The sequence below is a fragment of the Chiroxiphia lanceolata genome, chromosome 7 (genome assembly GCF_009829145.1).
Source record: "Chiroxiphia lanceolata isolate bChiLan1 chromosome 7, bChiLan1.pri, whole genome shotgun sequence".
NCBI lineage: Eukaryota > Metazoa > Chordata > Aves > Passeriformes > Pipridae > Chiroxiphia > Chiroxiphia lanceolata.
Window position 1 is genome coordinate 10,583,292 of NC_045643.1, and position 26,298 is coordinate 10,609,589.

The 26,298-nt window shown below is 39.1% G+C and overlaps 1 protein-coding gene across 5 annotated transcripts; it reads right to left on the reverse strand.

The window, feature by feature from the left end:
• Nucleotides 1-3,006: 3,006 nt before the first annotated feature.
• On the reverse strand, nucleotides 3,007-26,298 carry SF3B1 (splicing factor 3b subunit 1). 5 transcript variants are annotated; one of them, XM_032692926.1, is made up of 26 exons: nucleotides 26,200-26,294; nucleotides 20,354-20,520; nucleotides 18,567-18,668; nucleotides 18,052-18,166; nucleotides 16,519-17,866; nucleotides 16,126-16,205; nucleotides 14,743-14,910; nucleotides 14,355-14,589; nucleotides 13,339-13,551; nucleotides 12,836-12,957; nucleotides 12,009-12,206; nucleotides 11,816-11,917; nucleotides 10,298-10,477; nucleotides 9,783-9,869; nucleotides 9,396-9,666; nucleotides 8,980-9,125; nucleotides 8,745-8,891; nucleotides 8,462-8,587; nucleotides 7,813-8,034; nucleotides 7,376-7,558; nucleotides 7,169-7,280; nucleotides 6,962-7,082; nucleotides 6,404-6,535; nucleotides 5,288-5,560; nucleotides 4,595-4,811; nucleotides 3,007-3,628 (listed from the first exon to the last, which is right to left on the reverse strand). In XM_032692926.1, exons 6-26 carry the CDS (start codon nucleotides 16,180-16,182, stop codon nucleotides 3,470-3,472), a joined length of 3,471 nt encoding a protein of 1,156 aa, XP_032548817.1. In that variant the 5' UTR covers nucleotides 16,183-16,205; nucleotides 16,519-17,866; nucleotides 18,052-18,166; nucleotides 18,567-18,668; nucleotides 20,354-20,520; nucleotides 26,200-26,294; the 3' UTR covers nucleotides 3,007-3,469. The 5 variants fall into 5 exon arrangements, 3 of the variants coding, with proteins under 3 accessions (XP_032548817.1, XP_032548815.1, XP_032548816.1); XM_032692924.1 differs by lacking the exon at nucleotides 16,519-17,866 and having other exon boundaries at nucleotides 26,200-26,298; XM_032692925.1 differs by having other exon boundaries at nucleotides 16,519-18,166.

The following is a 26,298-nucleotide window of genomic DNA, read 5'->3' on the forward strand; positions in this document are numbered from 1 at the left end:
CGTTCCATCTTTACTTTGCTTGGCAGAGGAGCAGCCCAGGGCTGGGCAAGAAAGACCAGTATCAACCTTGCCAGAGTGGCTACACACACACGCTGCACTCCCCAGTATTTTCCAAAACAATTTAGAATTTAGCAGCTATATTCTTCAAGACCCCCCTGTACCTGGCACACTCCAGGCTGAGCAGCAGAATCAGAGTGAGAATTTTCCAGCAGTGACTGATTATCCACACATCCAGGAACTCCTGAAGTTGCAAGTGCAACAAAGAGGTCGGGAGAATCTCTTTCAGCGCTCTCGCTGCCACCACAGCTCCTGTGCCAAGATGTGCAGGGTGAAATTAAGCCTGACACTGAGACAGGGGGAAGTGCACGGCTGCTGGGGCAGAGGAGGAGAGGGGAGAGATGCAGATTAGACAGATGCCATGGAAAAATGAGGTGTTAGCAAAATGGGTGCAACTGAATCAGAACAGTAAGAGTAAAGGAGGGATAGGTGCATGAAATCATATCAGAAGACACACAGAAGCATAAAAGCAAGAAAATGAAACCACAGTGCACATAAAATTGAGAAAATATAGGAAATGTAGGTATATACAAATGTTGCATCCTTTTTTCCATTAAAAAGGACAAACAAAAAAATGACCTCCAATCAAAAATCACGTTAAATTGTAAAATTAAATATTCTAAACTAGGAAAAGCCGAATGGAGTATTGCTTACTGCAGTATGGCTTACACTCTCCTAATTCACTACCCCTTTCCAAATGCATAATTGTAATTGATTTTAAAAAATATATTAAAAAAAAAAATCACATACCTTTTTTTTCCTATAGGTCACTCCACCTCTTTCTGCACATTGGATGAGCCTGTACAGAACAACTGTCTGTCAGTGAAGTTTTTGCCCACAGTTTCTTTTGCCATTCACTGATAAAGTTAGGAGCTGTACCCAGAAAGGGGATTGGAGCACAAGTGTAAAGGCTCTTGGTTCCCTTTACAAAGAAACCTGAATTAGGAAGTTGAGGGGCTCTCTGGACATTCAGATTTTATGCTTGTACCTGCACTTATCAAACACCACATGAACTCTGTAGCACAGTAAATTCTCACTTGCCAAGACACTGTGTGTCTCCCCTTTCATAAACAAGCAGCAAACCAGATCTTTCGTTCACTTTGCCTAGTTTTCTGCATTAATGGCACAATTAATTATCCATTAACGGAACTTAAATAGTAGTGACCCAATCTTTCCACTCATTTAAACTTTATCCTTTGCTGTCCAGAACCAGAAATCTGTAGGTGAGCACCAGTCACCACCTTAGAGTAAAACTTTCTCATTCATTAATGACTTAAGTTTATCCTGGAAAAGAAACATGGCATCCCTCTACAGAGGGATGGATGTCATATCTAGATACTTACTTATTTCCCCCCCATTTTTTTCCCCTTCAGGCAGAACAGAAATGCAAGTCAGCACTCTTAGATATTGCTAAATAATCTTCCTGAGCTGAATAAAACTCAGTGTGGTTGCTAAACAACAAAGGCAAATCTTTTAAGAGCTGCTTTTGGCTCCTAGAAAATCACATAAAGCACTCTGTGACCCCACAAATGTCCTTGTTGGGTTAGAGTTCCATAGATCCACAAAAGTTTTGAGAAGGATAAAAAGGCTCACTGATGACATTGTGTATGAAGAACTGTCGTTTCAAACCCAGTTTCATACCAGATACTTGGGATAGCAAAAAGACCAAAGATGAACACCACAGTTTTATGTACCATTCTTTTTCATCAAAAAGAGCTCTCCTTCCCCTTTCCCTTTCTCGGGAAAGAAAAACAGATTCCATCTTCCTCAAAAAGGTTTATGGAAATGCTTTTGAGAATTGATGAGCTCGGAAAAAAAACAAAGACAAGCACAATTTCAAGTTGCTCCCCTCCACCTTATGAGAATCTTTTTAGTTTAACTTGTTCATAACAAATTTGCTGAGATGCATCTTCAAGTCACGAGCCATCCTCAATTCCTACCTGTTTCAGAGCTCTCTTTTGGTCAGTCTCTCAAAACTCAGTGGTTTTTTCCAGCCCTCCTCCCTCTCTATTGGCACTTGCTTGGTTCTATCTTGCACAGCTCCTGAAGCAATGAAGATGATGGGCCATCTGTAACACAGACACTGCTATTCAGTGACAAAGGCACTAGAAACAGACTCAAATGTGCATCTTACTCTCCAAGGGAACAGTACAGCAGTAAAGACTTCAAGAAGTTCCAGCTGTTTTCACTTAACAAAATTTAGAATAAAGCTCCGCTAAATAAAGTCTTTTTCCTTTCCTAACAAATTAGTACCTTCACTAACAAAAGGGTCTCAAGTCCCTAACAAAAAGTCAGGCCTTGAAAGGAAGGGTGGAATTTTCTCATATGTTGAACAGCAGGGAGAACTCAGCTACCAGCACTGCACTGAACTTGATAAGATGGAAATCAATCACTCAGCTTGAATGAAGGACTCACAGAACACCACACCTGATAGGCAACTACTACCTTCTGTTACCTTACAAATGTGGTAATATAACTACTACCAGAATGATTTAACCTTGTGTTGTATGTGCTTTACTGTCACGTATCAAAACCTCTTCTTACGTGCACGGAAGGCAAAAAGCAAAAGAAAATAGAATGCTTTTCTCTGTAACTGCCTCATCTAAGGTGCAAGGGACACAACTTTCCTAAAGCTTTAACAGGATCATAGCACGGTCTATAAATATTATTTGGCATTTCACACAGCCATAAATGCTCAAAAACACAGAATATGATCAATATGCATAACTTTCACAACTGATTTAACACATACCATTTACAATAACACTGCTTAACTTCTGAAAATTTACCAAGCTAATCCATGCCCACCTTCATACTGCAGATGAACCAGTATCAACAAGAAATTAAACACTACTTTTTCCGTGAGAATAAACTGCTACTACTACAGCCATCAGCCAGGCTACAGCTACATTACTGCATGACAAAGACACACACATTAACTACAGTTGGTACATTTTTCTTATTTATTCAAAAGCTAGTGGATGACAAAAAGGGTTAAAATGTTTTATACCACCTATTTATTACATGAACAAATACTTAATCCAAAGGGCCTCATTTTACAAGCCCCTCTGTCCAAAAACCACACACAAATTAGTTTTTATACACAAATGTTTATTTCTCAAATAAACTTCCCCTTTAAACACAAGGAATGAAATCTAAAACTTCAGAAAGATGGATCCAAAATGAAATCCCTCCAGTACATTGTAATCACTGTTTTGTTGGTCACTACTGGCTTTAACTGTTTAACATCAAAAAACAAGGACATATTTAAAAAATCATGCTACTGGATACCTAGCTCTGCCTCTGACCAGCCCTACGCTGATCTCCAAATTTCAAAATTTTACATCGTCAAATCTGAAGCATTTAATTGAACAACAGCTGTGCATTAAACACAAACAACTGAACAAGAAGATTATAAGATGTAATCAAGTTCATAACGAATATAGGTGTTCTTTTCATCATTATAGATCCTTGGATAATGTGCTATCAGAGCATCCTGTGAGCCGATGTAGATCGAATTATAGATCTTCCAATAAACGTCTCTGACTTTTCTGGCAGGGTGAAACAAACCCTAGAAAACAGAACGGAACAAAATTTATTAAAAGCTTAAACGGTGCCAATATCTTCCATTGAATTTAATCAAGCGTTGCAAAATAAGCACTTCATAAGTTGGCAGAATGCAAAAGCTCCAGGAAAAGGACAGTTCTATATAATGGAACATTCCAGTAGTACTTGCAAAAACATACACTGCAAGAGACTTTTTTCACCTTCCTACTGATGTGAGAACCTGATGCTAAGGTCCCCAGTCTTAAATTTCTTATCTGCAAATAACTAATAAGATGCTGTCACACCTTCTCTACATTGACCTGCATTACATTAATCCTTGCTCCCCATCTGTCAGGTGAATTTAGGTTCTGCAGCCAACACAGCAAGAACTGTTACATGCAATGACACAGAAAAGGAGCCTTCAGATTTTACCAGCACATACCAGTCAGTTCATCTTCTGTAAATGTGTATCAATCTAACAGTATAAATTCTAATCAAAGCACTGTTTTCTAGTGCTTCACTCTTACAGTTTTAAATGTCTTACTGTTTTTCATGGCTAACAACAAATCGTACTGACTCAATATTAAGCCAATATGTTAATTTATTTTGTTTATTTATCTCACTGGTTACTTGTTCTCTTAAGCCCTTACATGACTAATTTACTCCCCAGTCATTAGTTCACGTACTCAACATTTGTAAGATGCTTCCAATTTACAAACCTAAAGTGCCAGGCTATTTTAGTTAATTTATATGCATGTGCTATGTTCTGCAATGTAATCAGCTACCTTACTATAACAAAACCTCTGCTTATTGCATATTTCAGTTATTCACATCCTTAGTACAAAATGCCACATTTAAAGAAAACTTTAAAGAGACAAAAAGCCACAGTTTTTCTTTGCTGGAAATCATCTTCAGTTGTCAGGCAAGGACTTTCCAGGAGCCAAAAAAGTCAAGTGCTGTCTCTGCTATCCCAGCACACACAGGAACATACCTGTAAACAGTACTGCAACATTCTGCAGGGACCAATAGCAACTCTGAGGCCCTCCAGAGCCCCCATGACTGCCTGAATGACGTGAGGAGAGGTTTCAAACACGTTGGGCCACACATAATTTAGCAAATGATTAAGAGAATCTTCACAGCCGAACCCATAAACACCAAGAGACATGTGCTGCACCACAGCACTGGCTGTTTGTCTGTGCACAAGATCCCTGCAAAGAGAACAAGGGTCTATTAATAAACTATACTTAGAAGCAACATGGTTGGACAAGCACAGCATTTCTTTTCAATAACACTTTTTTAAAAAGCACTAATAACACCTTTATCCCCCACTTACTGACAGTAAGAGGCAGAGCATCAAAAATCAGTGAAGTGAAAAAAGATGGGGAATTTTCTGACAAATTAATCCACACTAATTCCACAGCAAAAGCACCAACAACATAAATTATCAAAAGCAGTTTTAATGTAAAAAATCTTGACTTAAGACATTTGTATCATTTTAATTTTCAAAATATTAATAAAATTGGAGCATATAATGTGAATTATTTGCAAGTAACAGCTTGCAAATTATGCTGGTTACTTAAAACCCTAAGCAAACAAGGATAATATGTATATTTGCTACCGTTAAGAACCAGCTATATACTTAAAATATTATTATGTCTAAGTACTACAGAAGAAGTGTACCCACCTGTCCATTAAAGCATCTTCAAGCAATGGTGTAACAGCATAAATGTAATCTTTTCCCATCTCTCCAATGTATTCAAACAGGAAAGAAAGAGATTTTAACACACCATTCTGGACATTCAGTTCTGGAACTCTGTATTCATTCATGAGTGCAGGCAGCACTGTGAAAGGTGAGCATGTTTCAGCCACAATAGCAATTGCTACTGTAGTACATACTCTGTTCTGCCTTTCCTGTACTTTCAGGTTATTTAGCAGTGTCGCCAACACATCGTGAGGTCTGCAAGAGATAACATGGGCATCCATGTCAACAGATTCAGTGAGGATTTGGATCAAGTAGGTTGAGTTTCAAACTGTAAGTGGCAGAGAAGCATGGTTTAGCCCTTAAAAAATGTTTAGAAAACTAGGAAACAACATAAACCACTAAATTCAAACAGCTGAAGCAATTTATTTTCATAACCAACGTATTTTTCTTTCTCTAGACTCAGGTTTTTCCCTGCCTTCTGTTCTGCCTCGTGTAAACCCTGGAGGGTAGCACAGCATCCCCACTGTTAATCACCCCACAGGTGATTAAAAACTTGTATAAAACTGTACACACTGACAGAGACAGGTTATGTCTGCATAGGTAGTGTAGTTACAGCACTCCTTGGCTGCTTGCTGTATGTGCATTAAGTAATATGTCACTTAAAGTATATGCATAAAGATGGAAACTGTGCTTCATTCTACAATTTGCTGACTTGCAGTATCACCTTAGAGGCAAAAAATCTTTTGAAAATAGAAGTATTGATTTGGGGGAAAAAAAAAAAGAAAGATTATTTAAAGCAGAGTTTATGAAATAATACAAAGAGGATCTGAATGCATATCACAGTATCAAAAATTCATGGGACAAACAGCTTTTACTACCGAATTGTACTCAAACTTTGCTAGTCTACACATTTTGTTCAGAGGTGCAGTATCCTATGATAATGAAGAATAGGTGGCTGTATTCCTCTACAAAATGAGTAAAACCAAGTCTGCACATCTAAAATGTAGAGAGGTTTGATTATTTCTCAGGAGAAAACTGTCAATCATCGCTATGTTTGGTAACTGTGTGTAGAAGTGGGTAAGTGTTAAACCAACTTACCCAATAGCTTTTGCAATATAACCAAAGGTGTTCACTGTGGCTCTTCTGATAGCTTTCTTGTGAGCTTTTAGTAATTCAAGCAGTTCAAAGCAGATCCTCATCCATTCTCTTGCAGAAACATACTCTGCACCTCTGAAAGCGAACAAAGTGAGTTATCTCTTCAGTGATGTCAGAATTTTTTAAATAAAACCACACAAACTGCAGCACCTATTCATTTGCTACCAACAGAGAGATACTGCTTAACCATTTCCTTAATTAGGTATCTGTTAATATTAGACCTTCCCCAATCAAGGGTGTACTCAAAACTTATTATATTGTTTGCATTCTAAGTTTGTGTAAGTGGACAACATAATTCTTACAAAGTGCTTTAAAAATAATATAATTACAATATGTTCCACAGACCATCTGCTACATATCCCACCTCAAGCTCTACATACAACTTCAGAAATACCAAGAGATATGAGAATACCCAGATGCCAAATCCAATACTCAACTGAAGCTTTTGCTGCAATAATTGCCCACACAGAGGGTCAGGTATTTCCTCATTACTTAACTTACCTGTCTGCAATGCGCCCAACAAGATCGATACAATTTTCCTGCACTTTCTCATGTCTGTTCTTCAAAATAGGTGTGAGACGTGGCAGCAGATCTTTGATGGGTGGCGTCATCTTGTGCATACCTGTTGAATTCCAAGAGGCACATTTAGTTTTGTAATGCCTGTTCATTTTTCTCTTGAACAGCCATGTAATGAACACAAAACCATACCTATAACGTTCACAATAGCCTTAAGCGCTCCAAGAATGCTGCCCAGTACTTCAGGATATTCTTCACCCAGGTACTCATACAAAACAACACCCAAGTGTCCCATCAGTTTTTCCTGCAACCAAGTAAAAAGATGTAGAAGTTAATTCTCTCCCCTCTCATTACTATGACAAGCTAGAGCAAATTTCATAGGAGAAGTCCATACAATACCTCTTGACAAGTCTTCATGACCACTGCAGTACGAGAGATGAGGTCAGCAGCCTGCTGCCTGACTTTAGCTGATTTGTTGTTCAAACGCCACAAAACTGTACCACAGATCTGTGGCAAGTAGGGTTTAACTCTTTTGCCAAGAGCATTAACCACTGTGCCAAAACCATTCAGCATCACAGAATCCTGAGTGTAAAAACAGCAAAGGAAAATCAGACCAACAGCAAGACTAGATTTGAACTAAAGTTGACAGCATCTAAAATTGCCATTAAAATGCCAACACTCCAGAGATTGCTTCTGGATTTCATTGATTAGAGCAGTGACATCTAAAAAGTGATTCTAAAAAAAAAATCTACCTTAGAAGCAGACATTTCTGTATTGCTAACAGTGAAATGGTTTACAACTGAAGTAAACCACACACTGAACACCCTTGGTCATACCTCTGTTGTCTGTTCCTGAAAGGCGTACAAGATACCATCAATGAGTTGTTCTTCCAGTTTATGATCGATGTCTGCTGCCCCCAGATTTCCCATTATCTTCTCAATTGTTTCCATGACCATTTTTCTGTACTGCTCAGCCTCATCTTTCAGATCATCCACAATTCTAGAAATAATTTCTGCTGCTCCCACTTTGTTTGCCAGCTCCACAGTTGTATCAACCAACTGAAATACACAAATGTTAGGTAAGCAAGCATTGTTAAAAATCTACTTTCTCCATCTTGAAAATAGTTTCTCTTGTCTGAAGAGAAACAGCATCATGAATGTTAAGTCCACTACAAACAACTGTTTTTACCTTTAGAAATCATTCAATGTTTTTACCACAAATGGAACAACCTACCCCATTGTACAACTGAGGCAGACTCATATACACAGATGTAAAATGTCTTGATAAACTCCTAAGAGCCTGAGGGCCTTCTTAGCTACACAACTTCCAAATCACTAGTACAAACGAAAATCAGTTTCAGGACACAGACAAAATTAAGCATCTAGCCTGAATGAACATTCTAATATGAATTTTATTCTACTGTAAATAATTTTCCAACTAAAAAAAAAAAACAAAAACAACACACAAAACAAAATACCAAAATACCTGTCTGTAATTCCTTCTGTCCAATGCCATTCTGTGCTGCCAGAAGTGTTTGAAAAAAGGTGGCAAGATTTCTGTTTTAATGTAGTTTGCTTCAACACCATCCGTACCACAACACTGCTTTACCACCTGGCAGGAAACAAAAATCCAACAGTTTTAATTCTGTAAGGTGTGGGGTTTGGGCTGGAGTTTTTTCATTTGGTTGGTTTGGGGGGTTTTGTTTATTTTTAAGAAAAGGAAATACATACATAATCAATACCAATGCTAAACCATCATTCTGACATACCTTCAACACAATTTTTTTCATCTCTTCATCAGGAGACTGGAACTCTCTGATAAGGATTAGCATGACTTCTCTGGTATAATAGTTTGCATACTCGGCATCCATGAGTGGAATCAGGTAACCAATAGCCTTCAAAAAGGCAGCCAAACCCTATTTAAAGGCAGAAATACGTCTCTAATTAGTTACAGAGGGTACACATCCATTTCAGTTCAAACTACAGAAAGCATTTTAGATATACCTTTCCTCTGTGTTGACGAATACCCTTCCACAGAGGCTTCAGAACAGAATCAAATGACTCAATACCGTAGGGTGTAGCTGCCTCAGCCAGAGCAGCAATGGCCAAAGCACTGATGGTGCGAACTTTCTGCTGCTCATCCACCAGCCCTGCAAAACAGTAGCGTTTAGTAGCACTTCTTGTGCTTCTTGTGTCTTAAGTTCAAAACAGCAAAAACAGAGGGGCAGTGTAAAAGGGATTTATTTATTTTCAGGAATATTGAACCACTATTCCTCTTTCAGAGTCAGCTGAAATGTTTCTCAGTGTTACAAGAAAAACAAAGCCAGGACCTTATTGCAACTGTGCCTTACTGAGGGTATGAAAAAATTTCCAGATGTAAAGTGAGTACAAAAAAATTGGCCCGGAAAAGCAGAACTTACCATGTTCAATAATTTCAACCAAGCTCCTGAGATGAGGCAAGATAGCACAACCCATGAGAATAGCAATCTGCTGCACAATCTTGATGCCAGTGTGCCTAGCCTGCCAGGATTTTTTGCTTTTACAGACAGCTTTCAAGAAGGGTAACAGAGAAGGAATGCCCAGAGCAGAGGCAACGACAGCAAAGGCTCGAGCTGTTGTATTTCGGACATATTCATCCATGTTATCGATATCAGGTCGCATTGTGGAGATCATTGTTGCCAAACCAGCAGCCTGAAGGAAAAAACAGGAAACATACCAACTGGATTTATGAACAGCACAGTTAATTCTTCTGCCACACCTATAAACATACAGCTATATATGTAAGCTGATGAAGGATGGAATTTTACCTTAGCCAAGTTTGAAATAATTTCTCTGCCTTCCACTCTAGCATAGTAGTCTTCATCAATCAGCAGTGGTTCAATGACGACAAGGATCTAAAAAAACGAACAAATTAATATTGCCCTTCATTAAAACTTTTAATAGTATTTCTGGCCCTACTAGAGTCCATGAAACAAAGATGATTCTATGGATCCAAGCTTAAAATTTTATTATGATCAGAAAAAGAATAAATCTATGTTGTTTTTACAGTTTTTTGTCTCTAAAGGACCTGGTACAGTGATACTACCTAGATCAGGTAAGATCCCCTTCCCACCTCCAATATGATGCATGATATATATATCATATTTACATCATGTCATAATACTTAAAAGCCCACACTTCAATCACACTATAAAAACTTGAAGTTTGGCTTAAGAAATATGAAAGCCAATTATGTTAAAAAAACATGATATCATCCTCTTCCAATATGCACACAAAGTGCAGAACAGGCAAATCAGAGATGAAATACTAAACTGCAGCAGACCTTGTGTACATATGGTCGGACCAAGTCATCCAATTTGTAAAGAATTCTGTCGATGACTTTGACAAGTAAGTGACGCTCCTGATCTTCAAGTGTTGGTGACATCAGCAGAGGCAGAATCTGATTGAACAGTGGCCCTGCTCCAAATTCCCGAGCTTTATCGGTGATTTGTCGCAACGCAGCCTAAACAAAAACAAAAAGCTCACCAGTTAAATTAAGGAAACAACATGGAACAATTATAAAACAGATACTAACCAAGTTAAAATGTAACTGACTGTAACTACAGGCTTCAAAATATTTACTCCTATCAGGGCAAAACTCTACTTCAAACAAATTTACGCTGATCTGTTTAAAACATAAATGTGTGGTGACAAACATCGTGTGGTTAGCTCCTAGGTGTTCAATTTCCAAGCAAAGCATGCTTCTGGTCTAATATTGACTCCACCTAAAAATCAGCTTCACAGCACTTACTTGCATCTCGGCAGTTTGGTGCTATTGTAAATTCAGAGCAAACCCGTGCAGAAAAGACTGCTATTGTGTTGCCTAATGTTTAAGGTCAAAACTTAACTGAGAGTTACACTGCTAATTTAAGTGTAGGAAGTAAAATCCAGAAAATTACAAAGCCCTGTCAGCAAAAAGAACTATAAATCTAGTTTCTTGTAATTGTAAAAAAAAAAATTATTCAAGCCATAAAACATTTAGTGACTGACATTCCTGCAGAAAGAGCAGCAATACTAAACTACATTGAATGACAAACAAAAAGTTACAGAGATATAGCAGAGGAAGAAAGCACTAAACAGACATGCTGTTTTGGCTGGGACAGAGTTAATTCTCCTCACAGTTGCTGAGGATGAGGCTCACAGGATGAGGCTGTGGTTTGGACTTGTGCTGCAAACAGTGCTGATAACACAGGATGTTTAATTACTGCTGAGCAGGGCTTACACAGAGTCAAGGACTTTTCTGTTCCTCATCCCACCCCACCAACGAGGGGGCTGAGTGGTACAAGATGCTGGGAGAGGACACAGCCAGGACAGCTGACCTTAACTGACCAGAGGGATATTCCACACCATATGGCATCATGCTCAGCGTATAAACCAGGGAGAAAGCTGGCCAAGGACCACTGCTCAGGGAATGGCTGGGCATCAGCTGGTAGTAAACAACTGTTTTCCATTTGCATCACTTGTTTTCTTGGGGTTTATTTCTCTCTTTTTTTTGTTATTTTCCTTTATTAATATTATTATTATTGTTGTTGTTGTTATTATTATTAAATTGCTCTCATCTCAACCCACAAGCCTTCTCACTATTACTCTTCTGATTCTCTCCTCCATCCCACGGGGTGTGAGGTGGGGGGAGGCAAGCAGCTGTGTGGGGCTTAGTTGCCAGGTGGTGTTAAACCACAATAGATATCAAAGTTTAGAAGGTTATCTTAAAGAGAATCCCATGGACAACCAAAGCTAAACCTGAAAACAAATGCAATTTTTGAAAAACAATTACATAAATGCACCTGACAATTCATCTTACCTTTCGCATGGGAGGTGTGCCGTTCTTTATTTTCAGAAGTAATTTCATTATTTTTCTCTCCTTCTGTTCCTCAGGACTCAGAGTTGATTCATCAACATCAACCTACAAATAAATCCAGACAAATAAAAGGGCATTGTTACATATTCAAAAGAAAACAGGAAAGCTACATCAGCATGAGTAAAACCTCATTTACCAGCAGTTTATCGAAGTACTGGATATCATCCGGCTTCAGGAATGGCAGATTTCCAGATGGTTGGTCATTAACGCTCTTCATAGTCCGGTCTTCTGTCTGCATGTGGAACCCAGTCATCCCTCCCAAAGGTGTTGGAGTTGCTGTAAGTTTCCGAGCTGGAGTGCGAATGGGAACGTAACCAGCCGGTGGCGGAAGAACCTACAGGAGAAAGAACAAAATTTGATTTAATGCAACCAACATAAAAAGAGGAAGGCATCAAATACAAAACATGGCTCGAGTTCTAGCTTCCATTTTATTTGTCTGGGGATTTGTAAAATGTTATTGCCTACATCAGATCCCATGTTCACACCAATACAAATTCACTATGATAGTTTTTATTTGCGCTTATCCTGTATTGACAATATTCCAGAAGAAAGCTCATTTCCACTGCTGAGAGCTTGGATAATAAAATTTGAACTCTTCAAGTATTAAAGAAGCACTTCAAATTCTGCATCAACAGAGTAACTTGCTTCTTACTCTCTTCTGTGTTTTCTACACCTGGACTTAATATTTTTATCAGTCCATTCAGAGCTCATTTCTGGCCCTGACAGGCATTCCCAACATAGAGAAGCAGAACAACAACTGGCCTTTGAGATCACCTCTAGATCTTCCCTTCTAATGGATTTACAATAAAATCAGCGACCAAATCAAACAAGCATCTACTATCAATAATCAATAGTTAATATGAAACATTCTACTTGAGGGGAGGAGGAAAAAAAAAAAATCAGCAATCCCTGGCAAGAAAAAACCCCCATCATGGTCTGCTGTATTTAATCCAGATGAACTACCTTATATCCTTCTGGAAACATAGCATCCAATTCCTCATCTGAAAGTGGTCTGTTTCTCTCATCAATTTCCCTTTCCCAACGCCAAGCCTGCAGCTGTTCAGGAGTCATGCTCATGATATGACCTGTATTCAAATTTTAAAAAAAAAAAAAAAAAAAAAAAGATAGTATTTTTTTAAAAAATCTTCTGTATGCAGAAGGAGGTTACTTGTTATTTTAGCTTTTAAGTGCTCTCTTGTTTCCATAGCACCTGAAATCTGTAGGAAGATATCAGACTTTTAGAGAGCCTTTTATCAATTTTTATCCAACTAAACTGAGCAGCAACAGATATGTAACTTAAGTCTCAATTCCCCTGTGGACATTGAAAAGAGTAAACTGAGCACACGCTGAATGTTTTCATACAGGCAAGAGCATGTTAACCAGCAGTCTATTTCAAGATACAATATAAAGGCAGAACTTCATACCCACAAAACAAAGTGAAGCCATAGCCAAGGGACTGAGCTTACCTGGTGTAGGTGTTGCCATGTTCATAGCTGGTGTCCCAATGGGTGTTTTGCCAGGTGTCAGAACAGGAGTGCTGCCACCCATCTGGCTGGCAGGCGTTTCATCCCACCGGGATTTTCTTTTACTTGCTCCTGGGGTTGGGGTCTCACCAATGGAGTCACCCCCTCTGTCTGTACGAGGTGTCTCAGCCCATCCACTGCCATGGCCCGGGGTATCTAAGGAAAAACAAAACAATTTTTGCAGAAAGCTGAACAGTACATATTCCAACTATAGGATCAGTAACCAGACTCATTTTCAGTATCTTGTCCTCATTTCTACACAAAAAGTATCAAATAAACAAAGAGTAGACAAAAAAGCAAAGACTACTTTGGTGAATATCGAAAAAATACAACCATTACACTAAAAACATGCAACAGAGAACTTCCTTTCATGAAAAGAAGTGTCATCTTCTTCCTGACTCTTAGCATAAAAAGATAAAATTCTAAAAAAAACAGAATTACTCAGATATTCTAGAAATTGAAAAAATTAGTCCATGTACTCCCTTGATAAAAGCATTAGGCAACAACAATTTTCCACTGTTCTGACACAAGAGCCAAATTCAAGTAAGGTAGGTGAGAAAATGCTTCCAAAACTTGTTTTAATGAAAACCTCTTCAAAAGCATTAAACCGTTCAGAACCAACACACACAATGTATTATGAAAAGCAATTAATTCAATGTGAGCTCCCTTACTACATCCTCTACACATGAAAATCCCACCCTGCAGCAGTCAGTAGATACACCCCCAAACTTTGATTCCATTTTTGAGCTGAGCTACTTTCACAGGTGTGAGTGAAGCTCACAGGCAGAACTCAACGTTACGCACTCCGACAAGAACAACATCCCACTTCAACCACTAGATGTCAGAGCACAATTACTTCCTGCCTGACTTCTGAACCCACTGTTAACTTAAAAGTGAAAAAATCCAATACAATTAACCATTCAAAACTTATTATGCACGTTCCAGTTTGCCATCAGTACCTCTCTCTGTTTTTGGTGTTTCATCCCATCGATTTTTCCGTGCACTGGAAGTGGCACCTCCATGGCCTGGTGTTGCATGACCAGGCGTGTCCCGGCCAGGTGTTGCTGCTCCTGCTGGTGTATGACTGGGAGTTGGATCCCATATTTTCGAGCCTGGGGTGGCACCAGGAGTTTCACTACCCTTTGCACGGCCTGGAGTCTCATCCCATCGCAGAGATGGTGTATGTCCAGGAGTCTACACAAGACAAGACCAGCAGTATCAGTATCACACTATACAGTAAAAGGCTGCTAGTTGCTCTTTTTAAATAGAGTAACAAACTTCTGACATTCAAGAGGATTAGCATTAATAATGTCTTTTTAGACAGCTGATGAGCACTAGGATTATTACCTCTGCTTGATCCCAACTGGATAATTTTTTAGGTGTAGCACCAGGAGTCTGATCAGCTGTCTGATCCCAACGCCGTTTGCGTTTTGAAGGTGGCTGAGATGCAGCTCCATTGACGACTTTAAGCTCTCCAGCTTTAGCTTTTTCAGCTAGTTGTTGCCTAATTTCCCTCTATTCAAAAGCACAAAAATACAAACATAAGAAACATATTTCTCAAGAAGGCCTCTTCAGATTATACCTTTAAAAGAGTTTTTTCAGCTCTACCATATCCTTTTACGCCGTTTTTTGAGCTTTTGCTCAAATAACATGCAATTAGCTACTGCTTTCATTTCAAGGTCACTCTTTTTTCAAATTATTCTATATTGACAGAACAAGTACGTGTTTAGAGGGGCTGGTTTTGAATTGATTTTTCTATAAAAGCCATTCTTACAGCAAATGCAAGTGCATGGAGAACTCTGAAAGCTATCAGTTTCTGTCACCCATATATATGCCTTAAAATCATTACCCATCTGTTTCAAATAACTTGTACCTCAGTAAATTAAAGGTGGATGACTTAGAAAATATGTTCATGCGAGCTACATCCCATGACATAAAGCCCTGGGATTCCTCTTTAAAATTCTTCAATGATACTGGTGAAACAGCACACTAACCCAGACTGTTCTGCACTTATCAATGCATCCATAAGCAGTAAGACTGTCAAAACTATGAATTAAATCCTAAATTAGGGTAAGACAAGTATAAATCAATGTCAGAAGTCACTGGAACTACAAGGTCTTGCTCCAATTAACAAGATGGCACTGTAGGTTTTACACAAGAAATCTGATTCATTACCAATATCTTTTTATAAACTAAAATGAATTTTTAAGAGCCATGAGTAAAGCATCTGCTTTACCCTTTTTTTTTCTTTTTCTTTTTTCTTAATATTTAAAATCAAATGTCAACCTTATATCACATCTTATTACTGCAATATCTGTTGTAAGTACTTTAACAAAAGCCTTTTAAAACCTCCCTGGATTCCCTTTACACAGAGTTCACAAAAACAAACATCTGACACTCAATACTCCTCAGTCACTGTTAAGAATTTGTCTCTCATCCTCTGTAAGAAAATAAACAACAAAGTCCAAGTGCTATAAAAAAATCCATATGAAAATAGTCTCAGTATATTTCTCCCTGCATTACTTAGTTATTATGTAGAACAGATGTTTTTCGAAACTTTCATCTTTAAATTCTATTGATTTTCAATATGTGAAGAATAGTATTTTCCGAGGAAAAGGACTCTAAAGTCAAGACAAAGTCAACAGAATTTATGTTCCCACTCTCTTAACATCCTTTCAAAGGCTGTAAATTGAAACTCAGTTCAAGTGGAAAACCCTCCCCCAAACACACCTCTTCTTTTGTTAAATGCTGTTCACGCATAACATCCATGTATGTTCTGGCATTCATTTTAGGATCTGGAGTCTTCCCTCCTGTGGAAGAGAACAGCAACAGGAATGGAGCACAATGAGTACAGGATAAGCAGAAACTATTGACTTCTACTGTCCTGCTCTAGTATTATATTATTCCATGATCATTTAATTTTACTTTTTGATCGAAAATTTTAAAAATTACATGTATCTTACGTTTATTCAGTTTGCTGATCAATTTAACCTGTTTGAACACAAACATAACTACTGCAGTTTCAAACAAATATTTTAAAGCCGATAAAAATGATAAAATGACAACACAGTTAAGAGTCTTCAGAAGTGATGGGTTCCTGGGTTGCTAATCCGGAATACGTACACTTTCGTGCCTTTGTCTCCATCAGCAGTTCTGACTTCAAGCAGCAGAATAGAAGCCTAGAAAATTATCTCTTTACCATTAGTAACACTTTGGAAAGATATTTATAATCAAAACATTACCTTGTGTAAGCTGTTAAATCCTACTTGTTATCTGACTATAAATAACTATTGCATACCTAAGTACTGTTTAAACTGTTTTATCATAAAGACCCATTTTTAAGTTTGACAAATCTGGACATGTCTCACAGACCTTCTAGTGTCATATTGTAACAGGGCTTCATTAAAAAATAAAAATAAAACAAAACAAAAAACCCCACAAAACCATTTGATGACACTTTCCCCCTCTTCTCTTCTCAAGGTACAATTGTGATTGGGAGCTGAATGCAATACAGTACATACACCACCACAACAATACTCACAGGAAATGGGTTTTGTACACCATATGCTGTTTTATGCTGTGTATCTTGCATTAATTAAATTTTTAAATACTTTAAAAGAAGCCCAACTTTATAGAAATGAGACTTGTCAAGAAAAACACTTTTCTTAAAGAAAAATGTGTGGATTTGCTATACGAGTGGTATAGCATTATACTTTAGGGAAAAAAATACACTTCTTAAACATTTCTATGCTGAAGATCACTGCCCAATTGGCTGTGTCTTTCTGACACTAGCTTTGATAGGACTTTCCTTTGGAATACTTTTTCACCATAATCTACACAGGATGTGTTGAACTGCACCCTTAAGAATGCAGACAGGACTGGCATATAGCAGTACTGCTGTAGGAAAGAAATTAAGGACAGTTAGTATGGGCCTGTGAATTCTGACAATACATGTTTATATCAATTACAATTAAGCAAGTAAAATAATTAATATCCCTATTAATTCATGCAGGCTGAAATTCTCAATTGTAAAACCTGCAAAATAGCTACTAATTTTAAGCCAACAGGCATCTTATTGCCACATGTGAAACTCACTCACCTGAAGAAAATTTCTGTCAGACCCACTAACACCCCTTTTCCTGACTTGCATTCTAAAATTATCAGAACAGACTTGAACTATTAGTAGTATCAAAGTCTTATATATGCTCTTGTTTCTTTTAGCTATACCACCTAAGGTTTACATAGGATGGTAAGAATTAGGTGCTCTATTTGAGAACTAGCATTTCAAAAGCAGTAACCCTGTACATCTATGACTCGGAATGAAAACTTTCAAGGTACTGAATGAATCTGAGCACTCAATACACAAGTTGTTCAAAGTACAACGCACAACCCAAAACAAAAGAAAAGAGAAACCTTTAACCCTTTGTGTTTCTATGGCAATGGCTCATTGACAATTTTCTTGTCCTTCTACCTGGAAAGAAAACTCGTATTATAAAGATGAAGTATATGGCATCTAGATTTTCAACCAAATCTCTATGAAAAGGGGATGTTTAAAAACAAAACTAAGTTTATAAGCATGCCAACAGAAATCAAAGGGCTAAAGACAATTAAAGACAAAAATTCCATACAGGGTATAGAAAAGTCAAAATAAATTACCATCTGCAAAAGGATCAAGACGCTCAGGGGAAATTATCATCATCCGCCTGTGCTTTTTGTACTCATCTTCCCGATCTGCAATCTTTTGAGGACGGTGTTCTGCAAAAGGATCATACTAAAAACAAAAAAAAAAAGCCTGTTAGTCACATATGTATGAGGAGCAATATGAAATCTGTCTGGCACTGCATTCATTTTCAGGTATTACTAAAAAGGCGGAGATTATTTTTCATCTCAACTATGCAGGAATGTCAAAATGTTATGCTAACATAAATTTTACTTCTGTAACTAGAATTTCACTTTTTTTAAACACAGTTTCTTATGAAATCACTTCTGATAAACATCTTCTATATTAAGAGTTTATTCCCATGTTACATGTTACAGCAAAATTAAAAAACCATAGCCCTTTACATATATCTTGTATTTCCAGAAGACAAGGTGTGCTATGGATAAACTTGAACAATTCTTTCCCCTAACACCTAAACCAGTATTTCATTGTGCCTTCATTTCGGATGTACCTGTTCAGTAGACTGTGGTATGTCATTAAGCAATGCCACTGGAGCATGGTACCCTGGCTTCTTCTGCCCAAGCAAACTGGTGGAAGGGTAGTCATCATCATCCTGGCAGTAAAAAGACATGAAAAATTTGTCATGCTGATATTATATTTAGGTAAGCTAACATCAAATGAACAGAAAAGATGGAAATGGACACATTTATTCCTAATTTTAGCAAGCTTTCTCATATAGCTTTTATTATTACATCCATACCACTAAAAAGGTGTCTTGTTCTCTACAAGGCTCAAGTATTCTGAAATATGCTACCTTTTATCAAGTATGCTTGTGTTTATCTACACTAGCTAGACAAAATATTTGTATTTCATATTACCACTTCTGATACAGCTCCTTAGTTGGCATATGAAAACTGGTGCACTGATAATCAAACTATTTCTCTTAGATGTCAGCTATATGGAACAAAGCTTGAGTAAATAACCCTATAAAAAAAGCTTCAGAAACGGTGAAAAATTCAGAGATATATTCATGTTAGTTTATTATACTTAATCATAATGGCATAAGGGGCACTCACTTTTGTTATCTATTTCTTCATATTAGCAGTCAGTTTCTATGCAATAACTTACAGCAACCCAAAAGGAAAACTACTTCTAAAACTAGGAAACTTTTCAGTGAGTTTCAGACTAATAGAAATTTTTAGTTAAGGAATCCTTAAAAGTTTATGGATGGCACTAAAAAAAAAAACAATCAACATATCAACCAAATTTGAAATTAAGTAGAAATAAAAATCTTAGAATGGTCACTAAAGTTTGTTGGACAAAGATTTATTAGAATTTTTTTACTGTCACTTTTAATCTTGGCAGCAACAACAGAACAAAGTTAATTAACTCCAGGCAAGGCTGACACTGATTAAGTACCAGGCCACAACTTTTTGCCCTTTGCTTGGGCCTACAAGGCTCTCAAAGTGCAATTCATGAAGTACAAGCCAGGCTTAAAACTGCAGCTTTCCCAAGAAGGACTCAGGGGTGCAGGTGGATGAGAGGCTGGACATGACCTGGCCATGTGCTCTGGCAGCCCAGAAAGCCAACCTTGTCCTGGGCTGCATCCAAAGCAGTGTGGGCAGCAGGTGAGGGAGGGGATTCTGCCCCTCTGCTCTCCTCTGGTGAGATCCCACCTGGAGTGCTGCATCCAGCTCTGGGGTGCTCAGCACAGGAAGGACATGGACCTGATGGAGCAGGTCCAGAGGAGGACCACGAAGTTGATTAGAGGGATGGAGACCCCCTCCTATGAGGAAAGGCTGAGTTGGGTTTGTTCAGCTGGGAGAAGACCTAACTGTGACCTTGCAGTATCTGAAGGGATGTAGACATATAGTGACAGGACAAGGAAGAATGGCTTCTAACTGAAAGAGAGTTGGCTTAGACTGGATATTAGGAAAAAAAAAAAAAAACTTCACTAGGAAGGTGGTGAGGCCCTGGAACAAGTTGCCCAGACAAGTTGTGGATGTTCCATCCCTGGAAGTGTTCAAGGTCAAGTTGGATGGGGCTCTGAGCAACCTGGTCTGGTGAAAGGTGTCCCTGCCCGTGGCAGGGGGGTTGGAACTCGACAATCTGTGAAGTCCCTTCCAACACAAACTATTCTATGATTATAAGCTTCCCAGATAAGACATATTTAGTCCAATATGGCTTTAAAGACAACAAACGTTTTACTACAAACAACTGCTATTAAAAATTACTCAAAATTGATCTACAAATACTTAGATTGCATGCCCTAAACAACAAATACATAAAATCACTTACATCTTCCAATTCAGTTGCTGCAATAGAAGTGACGTATCCAGCAAACCTGCTGTCACTGCCACCATAAATCTCTTGATCATAATATCCTGTGGAATCAAGGCCTACTCCTTGTGCTTCATCAAGAGCAGGCTTTTTTCCTTGAATTTCTCGAATTTGTGCTTCGATATCTAGGGTAAAGACACAAAAAAACCCCCACCAGTCTTATTACACATATGTAATATTCGTATTACTATGTACAGCAAACTGAGTTTTTTGCCCAATCTCAAAGATTATCACAAAAGAAACAAACATACATGACACACAAAACTATAAGGTACCATAAACTATAATGCTTTAAATAATAAAGAAATAAATACCATAAACTATATTCTATTTATAAGCAGCTTTTCCTGAAGCTGTAATATTATCCTGCACAGACTACTTTAACTGTATGGCCTAAAGCAAACTAATCAAACTATCTCATCTTCCAGAGATAGGAGAGAAGGTAATTTACACCACAGCAATATTTCTCAACACTACACTAACAAAACACTTTTGCAACAAATGTAATCTTCTCATTAAAAAAAGCCTTCCACAGTGTTATCACCAATTTTGCTAATTTAAACAAATCTGTTCAAAAGAGCTACTGCAAGAGTTCTAAAAGCTGAAATTTAATAAAACAACACTGTATTGTGTTTTCTAACACTGCAAAGCTGTATTGTCTTTGAATAAATAAATTAAAAAAAAACCCAACTAATATGCCACCGGGTACCAATTTAACAAAAAAAAAAAAATCCCCAAATTTTGGACCAGTTCCTTTTCACTTTGGCAGATCAGATGTTATTTACTCATCATTATTCCTCCCTGCACCACCATCTTTTAAGAGTCTTCTGGGTAACAAAACACCCTTCAAATAGGACAATTGGGAGCTTTGTCACTCTTTTACTGTATCAAGATCAAACTCTAATCAACTCTGGCGGAACATCTTTGACCATAGAAATTTGGTACTTTCAGAAAGAACACTAACTTGTTAATCCACAAAACAAGGAACCAAATTGAACCATGCCTTCCTCTAGCTGTCAGTGAGAAAATAAACTGCAGTAATCCAACTGTCTTCAACAAATATAACTGTGATGCAGGTATACTAAGGCACAACTAACTCCATAAAATTATTACTGTTTCGTTGTGAATTTTGAGTCAACGGATATATAAAGACAACTATCTGTATAATGTAAACTTCAGCAAATCAATTACTTTCATGGCCAAAAAAATACGCAAGAGTTGCATCTCATGGCTGCAGAAATACAAAGGATCATGCTGGAGAGGAAGGTCTTGAAAGACCCTTCCAACACCAATGATTCTGTGATTGACCCTCTCCCACCCGAAGTGATACTGCCTGCTACATTAACCTAAGAGAAATTTGCCAATTTACAAAAGAAGCTACAGGAAATTCTGTCCATAAATAATCTTAAATCTTGACTATTCACTAGTTGTTTACTACTGTTGTTCACTACTGTTGTTCATTTCTCTTTTTCAGGATTAAAAAATTTCATAAGGTTTTCCCACCGAGTCAGCTTGCAAAAGACACTATACCACAAGATCTGCTAAGAAATTTGACAAAAAATAAAATTAAAATACTGTTTTTCTAAAGGTAAGATTATTGCTAATGCAAATTATTGGATCAGAATTGCTTGGTTTAAAAGTTCAAACTGTTCAAACTGTAAAGTTTTTACTTAAAGTCAGGGCTGGATCCTTTTCTTATCTTTTCTTATCAGGCTGCCAAGAACCAAAAAAAAGGCAAGCAAACAAACCACACACCACTGTAAGCCAAATTATGCCTCCTGTACAAAGGCATGTTTTCTAGAGAGGCAACTGAACACACAGTTTAAAGCTTTGCCATATAGTTGAGTGAGAACAGCAGGACTAAGTGTTCACACACAGCCTGCAGGAGCTGGCAGTGAAGCACAGTGTTCAGTAAACCTGACAGCAAATCAGCAATTCCTGCAGTGGTAAAACCAGCAGAAATATGCTTCTGAACTCACCAAGAGTCCCACCAGCAGAATAGATACCAGAGAGGTCGATTAAAATCTTGCTCCAGCCACTTAAGGGCTTCCACCAACCTTTTGCAGATATCTAGAGTAGAAAAACTTGGACAGCCACCTCTGTATTACAGAAATTCAGCTCATGAGAAGCTGAAACGTGACAAAAGCCTTATTTTCCAGCTGTGAGCACCTGCTGGTTCCTGCCTGCAGGTACATCCAGCTCCCACTAAAATCCTGCACAGCACAAGGGATTCCACTGAGCCCAGAACTTGAGGCAAGTTGCTCCCCAACATGTTACTTCCCAGAGAAGCAGCAGAAAGAAACTACTACCAAATTAGGGCTCTCTCTCTTGCCCTCAGGGGTCTCTGATCGCCTCTGGAGGCACATGTATCCTGCTCACCGTATCATCTTAAGGTATTCCACTTTGGGGAAGTCATCCTATGGCACGTTTATTGAGCCAGTGCAACTCAAATACTCTCCTCACAGATTTTTTAGTTCTTTCTGTTTCTTCCAGAGAGCAGATCAAGTTCCTGATTCCTTCTGCAGCCTGGTGCAATGCAGCTCTGGAGTGAAAGGGAATGCCCAAAGCTTCCTTCTTTCCCAAGGACAACACTACTGGCACTGAGTGATTTTAGAGTACAATAACACTGTTTCTTATTTCTAAAGAGCAGTTACTAGAACAACACTCTGCCTCCTTTAGTAGCATAAAAAGTCCTGACTGAACATCCATAGCTGTAACCAGCTTCAACACACAAAAAAAACCCCTACAGATCTTGCCTACAATGCAGGATCATCCTGCCTTTCCATCACCTGTTCACTGAATCAACCTGAACACATAACTCAAGACAAATACAAGCCCCTGCCCTGCAGGATGGGCCACAGAGATTTGCTTGTGCATGGCCTCCCCCCACTACTACCATCAAGTCTATTCAAATAATCCTAGGATTTCTGCAGCAATAGCATTAATGCAAAAATATCTTCCTATTAACAGTTCTTACCAACACTTAGCATACTAAAGCCTTGTTCTCTTATTTTTAAACAGCTAAGTTTACTGAAAAGGGTACAGGTCTCATTTATTGTTGGCCTTCTCCTTTAAATTTCCAGGGATTACATCTGCTAACAGACTAAGGAGCATTCTCATTTCCTCACAGCAAATCCTGCTGGGTTACCTACACCAAAGAAAGTCTGCATAGGACAGGGTCAACAAACCCCACTCGTGGCCACCATAAGTTTCACCTAATGCCACACAGCTCCTGGGTGCCAGTTTAAATGGGGCACTCTAAGAGAACACCCACCTGACATGCACAAAAACCTCTGAACCAGGAGGTCTGCAGCAGCAGGCAGCCTGCTGGCCCCTTTGGAAAGCATCACATATTTAGCTGGAAAATGCTATTTTGACGTTCAAGATGTGTTTACCTTCCTTGAGCTAAGTGGCAACGTCCTGGAAAAGCTCACACCCTATTTAACAAAGCACTTTAATACAAATCAAATTAAGGAAGAGTAATCACAAAGCTTAAAAACACATTGTGCAAAGCAAAGTACTCATTTGATGATTTAATTAAACCAGGACATTAACAGAAACTTCAGTCATAGACAGAGAAACAGTATAGGGAGTGGGAGTTAAGAGGTAAAAAGAGGAGGGGGATAATATCCTATTGTTCATACCTTTTCTGTATTTTACTCAAATATAGTTTGGTATTTTAAAAGAAATAACTTTAACATGCACAGCTGTTTGAAACATACTATAAATGCTGAATATTATGAAATTTGAATTGGAAGTCAGTGAACATCTAGCTCAGACAGGTCATGAGAGCCTTCCTCAAAATATGTACTCCATTACCACACATGTAATTCTACTTGCAACATTAAAAAAAGAAAGCAGAACCAGACCCTATACTGAAGTAGTACTTTATAGAGTAAACAGTTTCTACGTTTTCATGCCTTATCACAGTTTTGCACATTTAGCTTGCCCTATGCAAATTATTTCTACCTACTTTAGCACTCTTATACACATTAGATCTCTCTATTATGTTTGGTGATCTCTTTGCTCTTTTCTGAGCGAGAAAAAAAATTAAAAACTAATTCCAGCAGAATTCAAAGCTCAGTCATTTATTGAGGCTTTATAAGCTGCCATTTAAAACTTTACTTTTCAGCCTAAAACACAGAGTTCCCCCTTAAGCTATGTAGCTGACACAATTTCCAACTGTTTTGATACACCTTTCGAGTTGTGTCTTGAACACATCAGCCAATAAGTATTTAACAAACCAGTACAAATACATGAAAAATCTTCTAAGACAATTTATTAACAAACAACTCAACTTGGAAAATTAGTCAGTAACAGAAAAAAAAATAGGATAGAGCTCAGAAGAAAAATAATAAGCCTGTTCAAGCTGGGAAAGAGCATTACACGATCATACCTTGGTATACATATTTTTATTGAACAACTCCCTGCTTAAAACGTGTTCTGATACAACACTAATCAAAACGTGCAGTGGGAAGCATGTCCATGTTTTCACTGGAGTCAATGGATCACCATTTGTTCCAATAAACAAGCAATTTAAGTTTTAAAAAAGAAATCCTACAACGATTCTACTCTTTTATTACAAAAATGTCTTCAAGTAATATGAGAGGCAGAGCTCGGTGATGGGTAATACTCTCACAAACCCTTATGCAGGTCACAGCATATAAACAAACGACAACTCCTGTAATTCTACAGAAATGTCCCAGAACTCAAAAAAAAAAAAACAAAAGTCAAACCAAATAATAAAAAAGCGAGGATAGCAGTTTAAGCTCTTCTTCATCCCTAAACTCAGATTAGGTCTGCAGTGTTAAAGACTATATTAACCTCACTTCCACGGGAGATGATGGCTGTCCATCTGAAAAGTTTAAGCGCAAAACTGGAAACAATAAACCCCATCACCAAAGACAGTGACTACCTGGGCGCCCTGCCTACCCCCCAGAGCACAACCACCGTCCGGAGGTGGTTTTCGATTAGGGAATTACGGATGCAAATTAAAACAGATCACCTATCGTTCACAGAAACACGAGTAAAAAAACCTCAAAAGCAGAAACAGAGAAGTGGTATAATTCCCAAAATTATTCTGCGTTGCCTGAATATACTTAAGAGACACGGTCGATGTCCACAAGGACAGTTCTGATTCCCGCTACGAAGGGCTGGAAGCAGCAGCGCGCTCCGCCGCCTTCGGGAATAACACACGGCCTGTGAAAGCCCTCGCTCCTCAAATCACTCGAGAGACAGTTTTCATACATAAACAGGCAGGAAACGCGTGTAAAATGGCAGCTGACACACTGGAGCCCTCGCGCTCTTTCCCCTCCTCCGGGGCACTTTTCTCATCCAGCGGCGGCCCAGGATCGGCCCGTTCCGCGCCGGCTCCAGCGGCACCACCCCTTCTCCCGCCCCTCCGGCCGCTGTTCACCGCGGGCCGAGGCCAAAGGGCTCCGGCACCGCAATAAACGCGCGTCGCTGGCGTTTCGATAAGAAACCCGCCCCGGGCCACGGGGTTTGCCCCGAGCGCCAGCCGTGGGCCCTGCGGGCAGGGGGGCCGCGCCGGTGGGGCGGCAGCGCAGGGACCGCGCTCCGTGCCTCGCGGGCACAGCGAGCGCTCCCCGGCCCCAGCTCCCCCCCGGCCCGGGCCGGGCGCTGACGGCGCAGCCGCCATTACACAGAGCCGCGGCCCGCCCGGTCCCCGCTCGCCCGGCCGCGCCCGGCGCCGCGCTGACGCGAGAAGAAGCACAATCGGCGGCCGATGCCAGAGCGCGCGGGCCCGGCGGGCGCGGGCGCGAAGCCCCCGCGGGCGGTTTTACCTTCGTGGGTCTTGGCGATCTTCGCCATTTTGTGCAGCGCCACCGACGCCGAGGCGGAACTGCTGCGGCCCCGCCGCTTCCGCCGCGCGCGGCTCCCGG